This window comes from Lutjanus erythropterus, chromosome 4 (genome assembly GCF_056507025.1).
Source record: "Lutjanus erythropterus isolate fLutEry1 chromosome 4, fLutEry1.hap2, whole genome shotgun sequence".
Lineage (NCBI taxonomy): Eukaryota > Metazoa > Chordata > Actinopteri > Lutjaniformes > Lutjanidae > Lutjanus > Lutjanus erythropterus.
The window spans coordinates 20647463-20663201 of record NC_139320.1 but is presented as its reverse complement, the minus strand read 5'-3'; the positions used below and the strand labels follow the sequence as shown (position 1 = coordinate 20663201).

General features: G+C 38.4%; 1 protein-coding gene across 1 annotated transcript in view; it reads right to left on the bottom strand.

The window, feature by feature from the left end:
* Positions 1-15739, bottom strand: part of lekr1 (Leucine-, glutamate- and lysine-rich protein 1) — a 144204-nt gene that overhangs the window by 18454 nt on the left and 110011 nt on the right. The window contains exon 9 of the mRNA XM_084716285.1: positions 12702-12905. Coding sequence (XP_084572411.1) covers positions 12702-12905 — 204 coding nt within the window. The remainder of the gene's footprint in view (positions 1-12701; positions 12906-15739) is intronic.

Genomic DNA, 15739 nt, shown 5'->3' with positions numbered 1-15739 from the left:
GAAATGGACTTGTGCATGCTTTAAAAATAACATGCAGTGAAGTACGTGTCAAATGCTCTTTTTAACACACACACACACACACACACACACACAAGACACGACATGGTGTTAACCATTTTTACAGTGCAGCACTTTCTGCAGTTGAATAGATAAGTAAGTAAGCCAACATCACATCTATATCCGTCACGACCCAAAAAGCTCTGATAATATTTACACATGCTTCTTTTTTGATGATCCTCTCCACATGTCAGGTTGCATAAAGAATATATAACGAGAATACTCCCAAAAGTCTCTGGGGAAAGAGAGGGGGATGAGGAAGGAAAAGAAAGAAAGACAGTGAGATGGAGTTGAGATAGCTGGAAAGGCTGGTTTCATGGATTTGTTGATCTTCTGTCCAAATATAATATGTCATTTCAGCAGCTGGTCCGGCTGATAAGATGTGAAGTAGCATAAAGCTTAATCCAGCCAGAGACGAGCTGGGGAACTGACGGTTTATTACTAATGTTTATACAGTTAGAGTTGGAGGGAAAAGGCACTTTGAGGCAGCTGTTTCAAAGAATGTGAGCAGAAACAAGGATTCTGGTAGAAGAACTAATCACCCAAAAGAAAACAAAGACATAAAATGTATGAAATGAAATGCAGAGATAGCTGTGAACAGATGTGTATATTGTATCTTGGTAAAGTTGCCGATAGCACAGAAGTTTTGACATATGCAAACACAACCAATTTTGCTGGCTGACAACTAACCTCACAGTTTTCATCGATGACATTTTTTTACTGATGAAAATAAGACAATAACTAAATAAGACATAATTTACGGTTACAAAAACAGTGACAAACTCTATTGGCCCTTTTAATAAGAACATAGTTTTACCATCCTCAAATGAAACAAATGTGTAACAAGGAAAGAAGAATGCACCTATGTAGTATGCATATTATTAGACATATGACATGTAGTACACTGTATGAAATGTTAACATTAACAACAACAGGTAAATAGATATTTCCTCCAGGAGTATATTACGAGTTTGAAATTCTAGAAAAACATTATGTAATTGAAAATATATATTTAACAGAAGCTGACTTCACTTTTGAAAAAATCCACACATACTTTTTGAGGGGTTTGTTTATGCCCCCCTCACCTACATATCCAACACCTGTTAGACAATATGTGTGCATCTGTGGCAAACACTTCATCACAGGTTGGTTAATTATGTTACTGTGTAAATGTGTCGTTTGTACGTCTAGATTAAAGTGAATCAGTCTTAGTGACCGTCTGACTTAAGTTTTTACATCACTGACCTCCCCTTTAATTATACTGACACATGCATGCTTGATTGTAGATTCAGTTGACTAATATCTTAGTTAAAACAATTCAGTTGACTGAAATATGACTAAATCAAAACTAATCTAAATTTGCTTTCAAAATTAACATTGAACACAACGGACTGAGAACATCTCAATACACATAAAAAAAATTGTAGTCCTATGTGAAACTGCCACTACCTCATAGCACTTTGTGTGTGTGTGTGTGTAAGTGGGTCCATCTGTATAAGAAAAGCATGTGAGCTGATGTCTCTATGTGTGTGTGTGTGTGTGTGTGTGTGTGCATGCTTGACTGTGTGTATATCTGATAGTGGAGTAGATGATCTACAGTATAATAAAGAGCAGCAGCTACATTCCATCTCTTCTTAGTCGGGGCAGACACAATATTACTCACTCCACTGGCTCTGGCTAATCACATCAGCCTACTCACCACACACACACACACACACACACACACACACAGAGCAGCACAAAAGTAGATGCAGACAGACAGCCATGCATGATCGCTCCCCAAGAGTTGCAAGTTTGATGCCAAGATGTGACTTCTAAAGCTCATTTAAATGTGTCGTGGTCTTGTTAAAAGACGGGATTCAGAGAGGAGACGTGAGCTTAAAAAAAGGGCTGTTGCTGTTAAACAAGCATTATGAAACTACGCACCAGTTCTGCAGTTAAGTCTCAGCTGGTGAAAAACCCCTGGAAGTGAGGATTTGACAGTTTTATGAAGCCGAAGCCTTTTTAATATGTAACAAACTGCTGATGCATGCAGTGTTTGTGTGTATCTGTATGTGAGTGTGTATGTGTGTGTCTCTATGTGAGTGCTTGCGTGGTTGTGTCCCACTGTCAGTAATGTAATTCCGGCTCTCTGACTATCAAAAAAAGTAGACCCCTGCAGAGGTAGTGTACCAGATATTTTAAAATCAACTTTGAGCGTGTAAGTGCACGTGTACATGTATATGTGTGTTGGCGTCTGTGTGTGTGTGCGCGTGTGTGTGACCCCCCGGGGAGCGTGAGCGTGCAAATTCAGCCCTCAGAAGGAGGTCTGGGGGGATTACAGGGAGGAATGATGGGAAAATCTGGGAGCACTCTCTCATTCACTCACACGCCAGGCTGCTTTTAAGGACAGGCGAGTGTGTGTATGTGTGCAGTGTTGTGTGTGTGTGAGTGTGCAGTGTGAACGGCTGCTACCTCATCAAAAGGCACAGAACATTTTTCCACTTTGTGCTGATACAATCTTTGTGTGCACACGCAGACAAAGACGGCTGACTCGACTCCAAATTATATCAGTCTTTTAAAAATTTTTTATAGTGGAGCTCAAGGGCAATTTTAAATAATCTTTATTGTGTATGAATCAACAATGCAGATCAACAGTTAACAGGAATCGCCGCTGACATCATCTCATACATCCTCTTTGTAATTTTCAGGGACATAACACTCCACCTGCAAAGATGATTAAGATTTCAAAGTCAAAGAATCTTCTCACACTCACCCACGCTATTCAAAGCAGGAAAGCAGGAAAAGGCTGCTGCCTTGTAAAAAAATTGACATATGAATTTACAGCAATAGCAATTTATGACAAGTGAATAAAAGGGACCGAGAGAGTCACAATAAAAGTAAAGACCCAGACATGGGTGATATAATACTTTCCACTCTGGGAAACAGGGAGAAAAATGGAGAAAATATGGCAACAGAAGAGAAAAAAGAAGAACAGTAAACTTGGCCAAAGGCAGTATTTGCTGAGGTGGAAGTAACTAATTACAACTACTGATATTACTGTAATTAAGTATTTTCTTGGGAGGGAACTTGTACTTTTTATTTTCTTTAAATGAGCAATATGTAGCCATTGTGCATCCAAAAAGTGACAAACGTCCTTCACTGTAAGTTGATCAGCTGTTTATGACTATAAAGCTGAGCCTCTTATCCTGAAAAACAAAAGTCCACAAAAATACACACTCTGGAGTTGGACTTGATTGACTGCCTGTCTTACTGCCTGCCAGACTCTGTTAACAAATTGCTCAATACAATCGTTAAAAACATCTGTTCTTTTTATAAGAGAAATATGGATTATATTACAGATTTCTCCTTTAAGTAGGCTTTACACTATTATAATCTACTTAGTTACTTTTAAAACCATAATGAGTACTAAGTACAATTAAATCAATGTCCAAATGATTCTGTAGCTGGAGTTTTACTGCCAAGAAGGATAACTGATCACAGGTCAGCAGAGTAATTTAGACTGAAGATTTGATTGAATGGCTGATATTGATAATGCATTAAACATCAATGGTTAAAAAGTAACTGATACAAGTAAGTACTTTTTGACAAGAATACTTTGTACTTTTACTTCATGTAACAGTGCTTGTACTTGAGTACAAATTTTCAGTGCTCTTTCCATCACTGTGCTGTTGACACTAATCTTTTTTAAGTCTTATTTTTTAGCCTAATTGTGTAAAGCCTGAGGCGTAAAACCACTTCTCTGTACAGGGACAGACAGAAGGGAGAGTTTTGGGGATCATAATTTCTGTCACGAAAACATTCCTCCGCTGCTTGAAACCACTTGAAACAAGTCCTCTCACATTTAACAGATGGATGAGGAACCGCACAGATACTCCTGACCTCTCTTGACTTTTAAATCTTTTACTCTCTCCACTTTCTGCCACTTTCGCTGTCTCTCTGTTTTTAACTTCGCGTCAGTTATACTGAATCAAGAGCAAGCTGTCATGTTTCGTGTGTGTGTGTGTGTGTGTGTGTGGATCGTGTGCGGCCCCTGTGACCCAGGCTGTGTGCATGCGAGAGTCAGACAGTGTGTGAAGTGTAACCACTGCAACCACAGTCACGGTCTCCATCCCTCCTCCCTCGGCCCCTGTACTCCCACCCTCTCTCTTAATCTCCTCCTCTCCTCCTTGTTTCCTTCCCTCCCTGTGCCCTTTCGTGCTCTTCTCTCCTCCTCGCCTCTAGGCCTTCCTTCATCCCTCTCTACTCATATGTCTCTCACTCACTTTCTTCCACTCCACAATCCCACCACCCTTCAATCAACCACCCTGGCCCTGGGAAATCACTGTCTGCTGGTAACTAAGCTTGTCTTTTCACTGTCACTTCACAACTGGTTTTCATCAACATGTAACATGCAAGATTCATAACTGTGTCCAAGTCATAGACAAGCAGGGGAATTGTCCTTGTTATTGTAAAGAATTGACCTTTTCCAATAAGCAATTTGGCTCTAATTTATAGGGGGAATGACATGTTGTCCTGTATCACCACCCTCACCTAACTATCACTTTGTTGGCCAAAAAACTGCGTTAGATGACAATTCAGCTCTAACAGTCAACATAGCACGCACTGATGTGAACTGTTTGCTTTGATGTGAAGTTTAAAATCATGAAATTTTGTGATACATGTTGTTAAGTATATAAAAAGTTTCAAGAAAATGATTAGACATGCTATTTATATTATTTACAATAAATGTGTGAAAAACTATTTCCTGCTGTTGGCAATTTAGCATTAGCATTAGGGATGGGCACGATTAATCGATGATCGATAATTGATCATTAAGAATTTTGTCGATCACGTAATTTTTTTTCGATTTTTCGACAGTGTTTAACAGAGTTCATGTAGTGTGCGTCGAGAAAGCAATGTAATGAATTTCATTATGTGGCGGTAGTAAAATATCCCACCAGCGGGGGGCGATATAGCAGAGAAAACCGCCTGCGAGCTGACTTCTGCCCTGCCGCCGTATCTGAAGGTAGTAAACATGAAGCGTGCACGGTGAACAAAAACAAGTAGGTTAAGTAAGCTATAGCCCAGGACAGTTACCACCGTAGCCTTCATGTAAACCTATAGGCCTATAATGTGTTATTGTTATGTGGGACCTCCCTCTCTCAGTCGTGCCTTTTGGCAAAAAAAAAAAAAAAGGTCAGCTGCGAGTCTACTTTGTTCTTTGATTAAATGACTATTAGTTAATAATATGATGTTTTATTTTTGTGTTTAAAAGAGGCGAAATGTAGCCTATTTATTTTGTTTTAGAGAATAGCCTACTGGCTCTTATTTTGTTAAGATCTCGAGTCCCGACGCCTCCGCGTAGGTATATTTCTATTGTTTAACAGTTGCACATTTAAATTGTAAATCGCGCAAGACGTGGATTAAAGTTCTCCTTAAATTATTATTATTTATTATGATTTTTTATTCTGTCTAAAAGAGGCGGAATTGTATTTTGTTTGAGAAAATAGTACTGTCACTGGCTTTTATTTTGTGAAGAGTTTCAGCCCGACGCCTCGCGGTGTTTTGTTTAACAGTTGCACATTTAAACTGTAGCCTAAATTGTGCAAGAGGATTGTTGGATTAACGAGAAAAATCAGACTGCCTGTGGTATTTTTAATCATTTTTTCTATCAGACATTTCTTAATGATTAAATCGATAATTGATCGTTAATTCTCATGATTATCGATCAAAAAGTTTGTCGAAAATGCCCATCCCTAATTAGCATGGACCTTGCTAACAGGAATACTTTTATTTTGAAGTGCAGGAAGTAATCTGTTGAGTTTGATGATTGTTTACTGATGATACAAACACAAGACATCAGACACAAAGCTCCATTTTGTTTATGTTTCTTTCAGTTTCTTTGAAAACTGCAGCATATTAGACAGTAAAATCTTCTGTTATTATCTAACACACTGAGGAATTCATTGCTATATTCCTGACTACATTCACCATCAACACTGACTGGACCGCCACATGAAAAGTGCCAAATTTTCTGTTGAAATCATTATGTTAGTTCATTCTTCATGTACATGTTTTGCTTTGATTGTTTTTATTTTGAAAATAATCCAGTATTTATCCCTTCATTTCCTCTGTTTACTTTACTTCAAGTTTATTTAAAAGTACGAGAAGGAACTTTTATATTTTGTTGATTTTGGGCCCCCCTGTGGACAAAAGCGGTAAAGTTTCCATCATAACAAACAAAAAATAAAATGATCTAAATAAAAATCTCCTCCTTCTTCCTTTTAATTGGCTATGATACTAATCACTATAACTTTGCCTGGGAAAATGTAAACACAGCCTAGGTTCATGTGGTTACACGGGGAAAAAAGTCTTAACATGCTCTATATGAAAAGTGCCCCGAGATAAGTTCTGCTATGGTTTGGCACCATATAAACAAAACTGACTAACATGACTTGACATGTTCTAAATGAGCTACTTTGAAATGTTGTACAGCACAGAGAAATTCGGAGCATTTGACTGACACTTGACTCCAACAAAAGACGTATAGCAGATTAAACATTACATGAAGCTATTTTTTTACTCTTTCCACAGCCTCCTACTGGAGATGAACCATTTCAAAATCCATATTAATCCTGCAAAGGACGTATCACACTAGTGATGTATCCTCAGTATGAAATCTGTTTTAACTCTGCAAAAGAATTTAAGACAGTTTTACTGGTATTGCATAAACAGGTCCTGGGGGTGAAAAGATGGCACGCAACAGAGGGGTTGGCACGAGGCAATCTGCAGTGACAGGGTGGCATAGAGGGTGGAGTGTGAGTGAATGAGATAACAGAGTTTACATGAGGACAAAAATGGAATCAGACCAATAGAAGAGGCTTGGTAAGGCACAGGAGAAGAGGTGATAAGGCCTAAATTGTAAAGTGTAGTATAAATCTGTGTATGTGTGACTGTGTAAGACAGACTGAACAGCGTGTCCTTTCATGGGTCACTGGAGGTCGGTGGAAGTGGTCAAATCTCTTGACTTTATAACGAGGGATAAAAAAGTGTTGGAATGTGCGTGCGTGCACGTATGTGTGTAATGATTGCGGTCGGGACATAAAGTGTGTGCAGTCGAGTCAGTAATCCAGCCTTTTCCTCTCTGAGCCTGTCTACACATCTGAAGAAAGGACATTTAGACAGACGCGCATGCGAGCACACGCACACATATTGACCATCAGACCTCCAACGACTAAATGAGTTCGGCTGAGGACGCCGCAGAGACACAGGCTCGGGTGTCTCTTTGTGTCCCGCCGAACCATTGCTATTCATTTAAATAATGAGATCAACTGGAAAAATTGAGCTGTTTCAGCCTTGAAGGGCAAGATTTCACTTTCAAGTCTACCACAGAGTTTCAGCTTTTAGTTATTTAGTGGCTTTAAGTTATTCTTATATTTCTGCATCAGAACTGAAACTTTCACCTCTATTTATCTACTGAAAACAAAAGCTATTATTTTTACTGTCTTTGAAAGGGTTATTAAATAGAATAATTCAATCAAAGGACAGTTTTACAAATGACCTGTAATGCCTACTGATCATAAGACTTTTATTTCATTATGCGATGCTCACTGATGTTTCTCCTCCAAGAAAGGACACAGAATGATGAGTTTCACTGTACAAGGCAATAAGGGAACTTTTCGTGGTAAATAACAAATAAACTGATGATCAATACACTTAATTGATATACTACATATATAAATATATAGATTTGTCATCTTTTTGGCACCCCTGCACTACAGTACATATTTTTTTCAGTACCACAGTCCTCTATTCATTACTTATAGAGACAGCTGTGGAGTAAACAGCTACTCAAAGAAATATGGCTTTCCATGACCATTTGTAAGTGTTTCTGCTTCTATGATTAATCTTTTATATTTATTTCACAGTGTCACAGTTTTTCATATGATGCATTACAGGGGTTTGCAGACCATCCCTTCTCAGAGAAATAGACTACAACACTGATGCAAATAAATGATAACACACACAAGCGTGATCATCCTTAAGCCACGTTATAAAGAATGTTTCTGTGAATCTTTTTTTTTTTTCTGTGATTCACATCCTGTCATCACAGCAGCATCCTCTGCAGCTGGAGCACAGTTCTTCATGATGCTACCAGGCCAAATTACAAGTCGATTTAAAATATAACAAATGACACCAACCAGTGACTTTAAGATAAATAGAAAAAATAATGTATTTCAGTCTCCGTGCATCAGGAATTACTGTTACTGTGGAGCAAAATAATATAATACTGTATATATTTTAAGAGTACCATAACACAAATGAAAGCTTCTTCTTGAATTTAACCTTTGTAATTATGTATTATGTATTATGATAGTGTTTGTATGTTATGTGCGTAAATATCGTAATGACATGATTTACGACTCCTGTTGGCTACTAACTAACCAGGCTGCAAAACTCACTAACAGGTGCGGTAAACATTTCCATGGTAACAAGGAGCTCCAAGAGATGCCCGTTATACTAAAGGATTGTGGGTAGTGTAGTACTTATCCATGACAAAGTGAATAAAATGTATTTCTCTTGAAATAAGGTTGACATCATATCAACTTGTGGCTTCTATAGGAGCAAATGCCATATTTTCACAATCTCATAGCTCATGGTCAGTCTGCCTTAGATGGTTACGATGTTCTAGCTAATAATCTTAATCCTATTCAGATAATGAATAATTTTCACTTACCAAACCTCACTGTTGAGCTCTGCTGTTTACTGCAAATTTGCTTGAGAGGTTGTTCTGCAGTGGTGAAACTTGAATATTTGTGGGCGAATACACACTTAGTGTACTTTAATCTCATATGGATTTATGGTTCCTCTGGTGCCTTGGACCATGAAGTTGTTGCAGACAACATTGGTAAACAGTTTGTTTTCACAGAAATCTCTAGGAGGGATTCAGCTCGGTTGGTCCTGGGTTTATAAGCTGGTTTTGTTTTGCTTGACTGCGTAATCAGGACATAATAATAATAATAAGCTGAATCCATCATCCTCATCTTGCATCTCTGAAGCCATAAACTCTGTAAGTCTGTCAAAAGTGGAGACTCTTGGTCTCTTGGCCTGGTGCTAGGAAGACGTGATTGGTCCACTGGTGATTCTATTGGATATCCAGAGGATTTGTTGCAGGACTGTTGTGTTAGAGAGGAGTGCAGTTTTATTGCCTGGTGTCAGAGGTTGAGGGTGTTTTTCTTATGGGATTGTAGTTGGTACTGCTTGATATGTGATAAGTCTGCTTGTCACGCACTCTACCACAGGAGAGCTGAATACACATCAAGTTTGTATGTTTATTTGTATATATTATATAGGTTTATAGGACAGCACTGTAACCTCAAACAAACATCTCTTTTCAAGAAGTAAGACAGAATAATCTGGTTCCTGCACTGTTTAATATTTGTTTATTTGTATGTATCATATTGATTTATGGTGCAGCACGGTAACTTATAACTTGGAGCAGCATGGAGCTTCTTAGGTTCTGCATGGAAAGTTACACACAGGAAATACCACAACACTTTGTATAAGAGGGTTTTAATGTCTTTCATGTGTGGATGTGTTTGCATGTAATTAAATTTAGGACTTCTCTTTTTTGATATTTATCTGTATTAGTTATTTAGACAAGCTTTTAAGTTATGTTAGGTTTACCTTAATGGGAAAAATAAATTAAAAGATGCAAAAAAACACTATTTTAAAGCAGTCCTACAGTGTAATAACAGAGACTATAGCCTCTAGGTATATTTATGATTATACTAAAGAAAAAAGTAAGTTAAAAAGCATTTTCCTCTGCTCTTATGATAATGGAGATAATTTTGTTTTGATTCAACAGCAGCAACATGATCGCATATAAAAATGGGAGTAGAAAACTTTTTTGTTTTGACTTGTCATTATGAAGTAAATAGTGATCGTCTATAGAATAATAACACCATCCACAGCATGTGGTTACCAGTAAGCCTCGCTGTCATCAGTCTGCCACCGAGCATGATTTCTTAATGGGAAATGTTGCTTCCATTATAGACCAAATTAATGAACAAATTCATATTTTTTAATGTTTTCTTCTAATGTCACTCCCTCCTCCACCCTGACGACATGCTCTGTTGGCACAAAGCACCAACTTGCAATGCACAACATTACAAGAGCTCATGCTTGTTCCCAAATTCAACATAACATTTTGTAAAACTGTGTTCATTTCAATGTACCTGTACAATGAATATGCTTCCTTCTTCTCTGTTATTAAAGTGGTGTTGATAATTTCTTAACCGACTCTTCACTATGACTCTGAGGAAACAGAAAGTGATATGGTGTTGTATAAAAGTGTGCTCTCCGACAACAATGAGACCACTTGGAAACACTAGGGGGCTGAAAAGCTGTCGGTTTCCACTTTATCTAGAAAAACATTCATTTAAACTTCAGTTCGACTTAAAGTTCCTTATAAAGGGTAAATGTAGCACCCTGATACTTGAGGTATTTACAGCTTTATCTGCAAACAGTGCAATCAGGGATGTGTATTCAAAAAAACTAGATAAAGTACTGACATGGATAAACACCCATAAATGCAAGGTTACTGAGCAGTGTGCTGGACAGTGTGGGCCAGACACACAGGGAGAGGTAACACCTTACATAAGAGACTGGGCATAGCTCCCAGCACTCTATTAGATCTCTGCTCTCATAGAATAATGTAGGCCCTTTGGTTGGTGCATCAGCAAGAATTCCTGCCTGCACTCACCCCATGTCCTCTCAGACACAAAAGGGTTGTAAATATTTAACATTAGAACAAAACAGTCCAGACCAGGAGTTTGGACTGCCACCAGTCTGCGGTTGTGGTGTCACAGTTTAGAAAAGCCAAGTGCAGCCATGCACTGAAGCTGGCACCCAGTAAGCTTCAATTAGTCGTCACTTCAAACCAAAGCAGCCATTTTTGACATTGCGGTTGAATATCTGACCATATCTTCCTGAAATGAGATGGGTTTCTGACAAGCTTTGAGTAGGACCACTGAACCAAAGTCAACTCTATGTACAAAATCTAATGAACAACCTCAGGACTGAATCGATGCTAACTCATTTTGTTTCTATCTCATTTGCAGTTGAAAACTTGGTGTCAAATGTGAAGTATTTCTCTATTGGAAAGAAATCATGTATACAAGTTCAGGGAAAAAAAGAACATCTGTAGATATCATATTATTAATGATCCAGCATGTATGATTTAGGGAGATTTAGTGATAAAATATGTCAGAAACTGAATATAATATTCATAAGTATGTTGTCATTAGTGTAGAAGCACCTGAAAATAATAATGTGTGTGTTTTTGTTACCTTATAATTAGATGTTTATATCTACAGAGGGTGCGGGTCCTCGTCTATGGAGGTTGCCTTGTTGCACTGCCATGGTTCTACAGTCAGGGATTCTGCAGGCTTTTAAGACCTATTTCAGACCATTATAAATTCAATTTAAAACCAACTTCATGTCCATACTGGCAAAAACGTACAAAGGGTATGAGTTTATATAACTGATGTTAAGCTACCGTGTGTAAACTACAGAGCACGGCTGCTGCTTTTAATGTAGGTGTAGATCCAAATGTTTGGAGGCTGCTAACTGGAGTTGCTGCAGTTAAACTGTGATCAATACAAATTTTTCCCCAAAACACATGTAAAAGTGAGACCGAAAATTGCAACTTTATAAAAGTAACAGTAACTTCGGAATCCAATCAATTCTTAGGATCTGTAAAAAATATTCAAGACATTTTACGGCCCAAAGTTCAGATTTGTGGATTTTAGACTCCAGAGGAAGAGTGAAACAAGGTGTTTGTAAACTACAAGCTCATTGCTACTTGTCACTAAATCCTACATGGTGGTCCTTTAAGGGTTCAACACTTCAACACACAAAACAGATTCTGATTCAAATGTTTGAAAGTATGGATTGGTGTTTTCAAGTATGTGGCAACATCTTTTTCTAAATGAAACCTCACCAACTTCAAACCAGCAGGAAGAGCACAGACACAAAAGAAAAACAGCAATATTTTAAACAAAATAATGAAAACTTTGGGAGAAAATACTGTGTTTGTGTATGACTCTATCACTCATGGTAAGAGGCAGATTGAGAAAATAAGTTTTTAGGGCCTTTAAAGGACCAGTATGTAGGATCTAGTGACATCTAGCAGTGAGGTTGCAGATTGGAAACACCTCGTCTAACTCTCCAAGCATGTATGAGAAACTACAGTGGCTGAGAAACTTACAAAAACACAAAAGACCCAATCTAAGCCAGTGTTTGGTTTGTCTGTTCTGGGCTACTGTGGAAACGTGGCAGTGCAACTTGGCAGCCTCTGTGGAAGAAAACCCACACCCTCTGTAGATATAAAGGGCTCATTCGAAAGTAGCAAAAACACAACGATTCTTATTTTCAGGTGACACTAATGAAAAAAGACTTAAGAATATTCTGCCATATTCTAATAAATCCTGGTAAATCTTACACACTGGATCTTTAAGAAGAATAAGTTTGTGTACCAGCCTATTAGTGTTGGTGTTAAAGGATCAGATGAATAAAAGTTTTAAGAACAGAATAGAATAGAACAGAATGGAATAGAATAGGGGTAGATGTACACAGAGCAGAGCAGACATCACAATGACCTTTCTCTCCTCAGCTCTCTTGTTTCCTGCTGGACCTTCTCCAGAACTTCCCTCAGTTGTGTCACTTCCTCTTCAGCTGCGCTGCACTTCCTGCTCATATGTTCCTCCCTCTGCTGCCACGAAGATAGCTGCTCCTGCACGCTTTCGCACCTTTGTTGGCATGACAACCACATCTCGTGTTTCACCTCCAACTCCTCCTTTAACCTGTTTAAAAGATGCAGGGGCAAAAGTATATGAAAGAGTAATGATGAAGAGGGTCTGTGGTCTAAAAACAGGATTATTTTACTCAATAAAAACTCTTAGTGAGAAAAGATATACAGATACAGAAAATGAGTATCCGCACAAACACACACACACAGTCTATACTGTGATTCTGTAGGCGGAAATATCTTTCAACTGCATGTATATAGAGCATGTGCAGGCACGCTCTGAACAAGCACACAAACACACACACCTGCAGGCACACAGGAACTCTGTACTGGCAGGTCAGCCGGTGACTGTGAGCGTCAGAACAAGTCTGTTACATAAGAGAGAAACTGTTTGTTCGTCAACATTATCAGGCTTCTTATAGTCAGATGGTTTACACACACACACGCACACACACACGCACACGCACACACACACACACACACACACACACACACTAAAACTGGGCCAAGCCCTAAATTCAACATATGTTCTATTTTTCTTTTTGCTAAAACTGACAGGAGAGGTTTTCCACATAGGCTGAGTACTAAATCTTTATGGTGTGGTCCTGACAGTGAACTTTGGTGTGTCAAGTATTGAGGAAAATATACTTATGTACATATATTGTCTATACACTAGTATTTTCATTACTGATTAACCTGTTGATCAATTTCTCATTTAATAAATTGTGGTTTGATTTATAAAATGACAGAAAATGATAAAAAATGTTGATTACTACAGATATAACCACTCACTGAATATCGCAATACTGCAACAAAAATGTCCTGATACTGTACCAGTCTGTGATGATATCTACCAGCATATTGAAATTAATTAATTCTTTTATTTTTTTCTTATATGATTCTATAAAAGAACAGCTACTGATGCATTGTTTTTGTTTTGCAATTGTACATATATAATTCAAACCTTCAATGCTAACAACAATTCATGCAGCACATGCTGATGTCATGGCTGGCTACTTTTATTTTACTTCATTATAGCAGTGGTTCTAAACCTGTGGGTTGGGACCCCCAAGGGGGTTGCAAAATCATTTTGGGGGGTTGCCAGAAGTTTGAAGAAATAAAATAACATATTGCACCAAGCAGCATGGGATGAGAAACTTTAATATTACATTGATTGTACAAGTGCTATAATATGAGTTTGGTATAGCTTCAATATGTTCTACAGTATACAGCTGACTGACAGCCTCAGGCAGGGTGTGGGAGTCACAAACGCCAACCTGATTTTTCTGAGGGATCACCACTCAAAAAGGTTGAGAACCACTGCATTAAAAAAGTTAAATGAAAAAAAAATGAACAAAATGCACATCAGATTTATGGGGATATTTAAGGACATTTTTTTTCAAGTCATAATTGTATTGGTATTATCGTACCTTGACTTTTTTGTATTGTTACATCCCTATAATGATCATAGTTCCCTAAAGCCAAAGACGAGATCCTCAAATGTCTTGTTTTGTCTACAACATATTCAATTCACTGTTATAAAAGAGTACAGAAACCAGAAAATATCTACATTTGAGGAGCTGAAATCAGAGGGTTTGGATATTTTGTGCCTAACATTCAGAATTCTCAGAATGCATGGCAATTAATTAAATAGTTGACAATGAATAGATGAATTGACTAGTTGTTGCAGCTCTACTTCTCTGCTATATTAGTGTTTCTTTTTGCAGATTTACCCTGTTATCAGGAGATTAACACGTGATCGACGTTATGGATTGACAGTGACAGAGCAGTTGAGTGATATCAAACCCAAGAAGGTTTGTTTACTCATCTCATCTCTGCTCTGTACTCCAAGGAAAGGTTGGCAAAAGAACAATTAGAACTGAAACTGGACGGATTCAAAAACAATTCAATTTAAAAGAAGCAGCTACTAGATATCATTTATTTATTGATTTCTCTGCAAAAAGTAAATCTTACTGAGCAGATAAACATCATCTTTAGCCACCTACAGTCTCCAATCTTGGGCAGTTTGGTAAATTGTTGTCTCCCATTACATTTTCTCCCAGCTAGGGAGGGGGCGCTCCCTCCCCCAAACCCTCTCATCCCTTCTAAAATAGCCTCCACCCCCCCGGTGGAGTGCTATCATATGTTGAGCTGTATAGAAGCCAGAGGGTGAGATCAGAAACTGCTGTGTGGGAAGGGAAATAAATCGACAGTGTAATTGAACACACCAGGCTGCCAGTGGCTTAGAAAAAGAATACCAGCAGATAGCATGTGAAAAAATACACACCCCACATACATCTAACGCCTGCATGGAAAGATGAGAGGCTCTGTGTGTATATGTCTGTCTGTGGGTGTACACATGTGGGTTGGGTGTGTAAGCACATGTGTCTGCCTGCGTATTAGTGAGATGCGCTCTCAACAGAAGTGCCACTGCGCGTCTGCACATCCACAGTATGTGCGTGCCTCAGTGCACAGATGAGTGTGTGTTTGTGTGTGTGAGAAACATGACTCCAAGCCAACTAAGGAGTGCTTCCATCTGTTGCGCCAGCCTCACACGAGACTCTCCGCTGTGTCACTGGCACTTTATGGAGCCTAAGATCTCCTCAAGTGATCCAAGAGCAGATCTCAGCTGACACTAATATCCCCACCTCTCTCTGGGAGGAAGAGGAATGAAGCAGAGGAACGGAAGAGGATGATTTGGAAGAGAATGAGTGGGATAAGTGGAGGGATTGTGGGAAAGTTGGAGAAGGGATGGGATGAGATGATGATTATCACAAGACAAAACAAAAAGTGCAGAGAAGAAGAAGAAATGGACAGGTCAATATACCTGAGTAGTAATGTATATGAGTATACATGCCAATGAGAATATGTACATGTATTTTATTATTT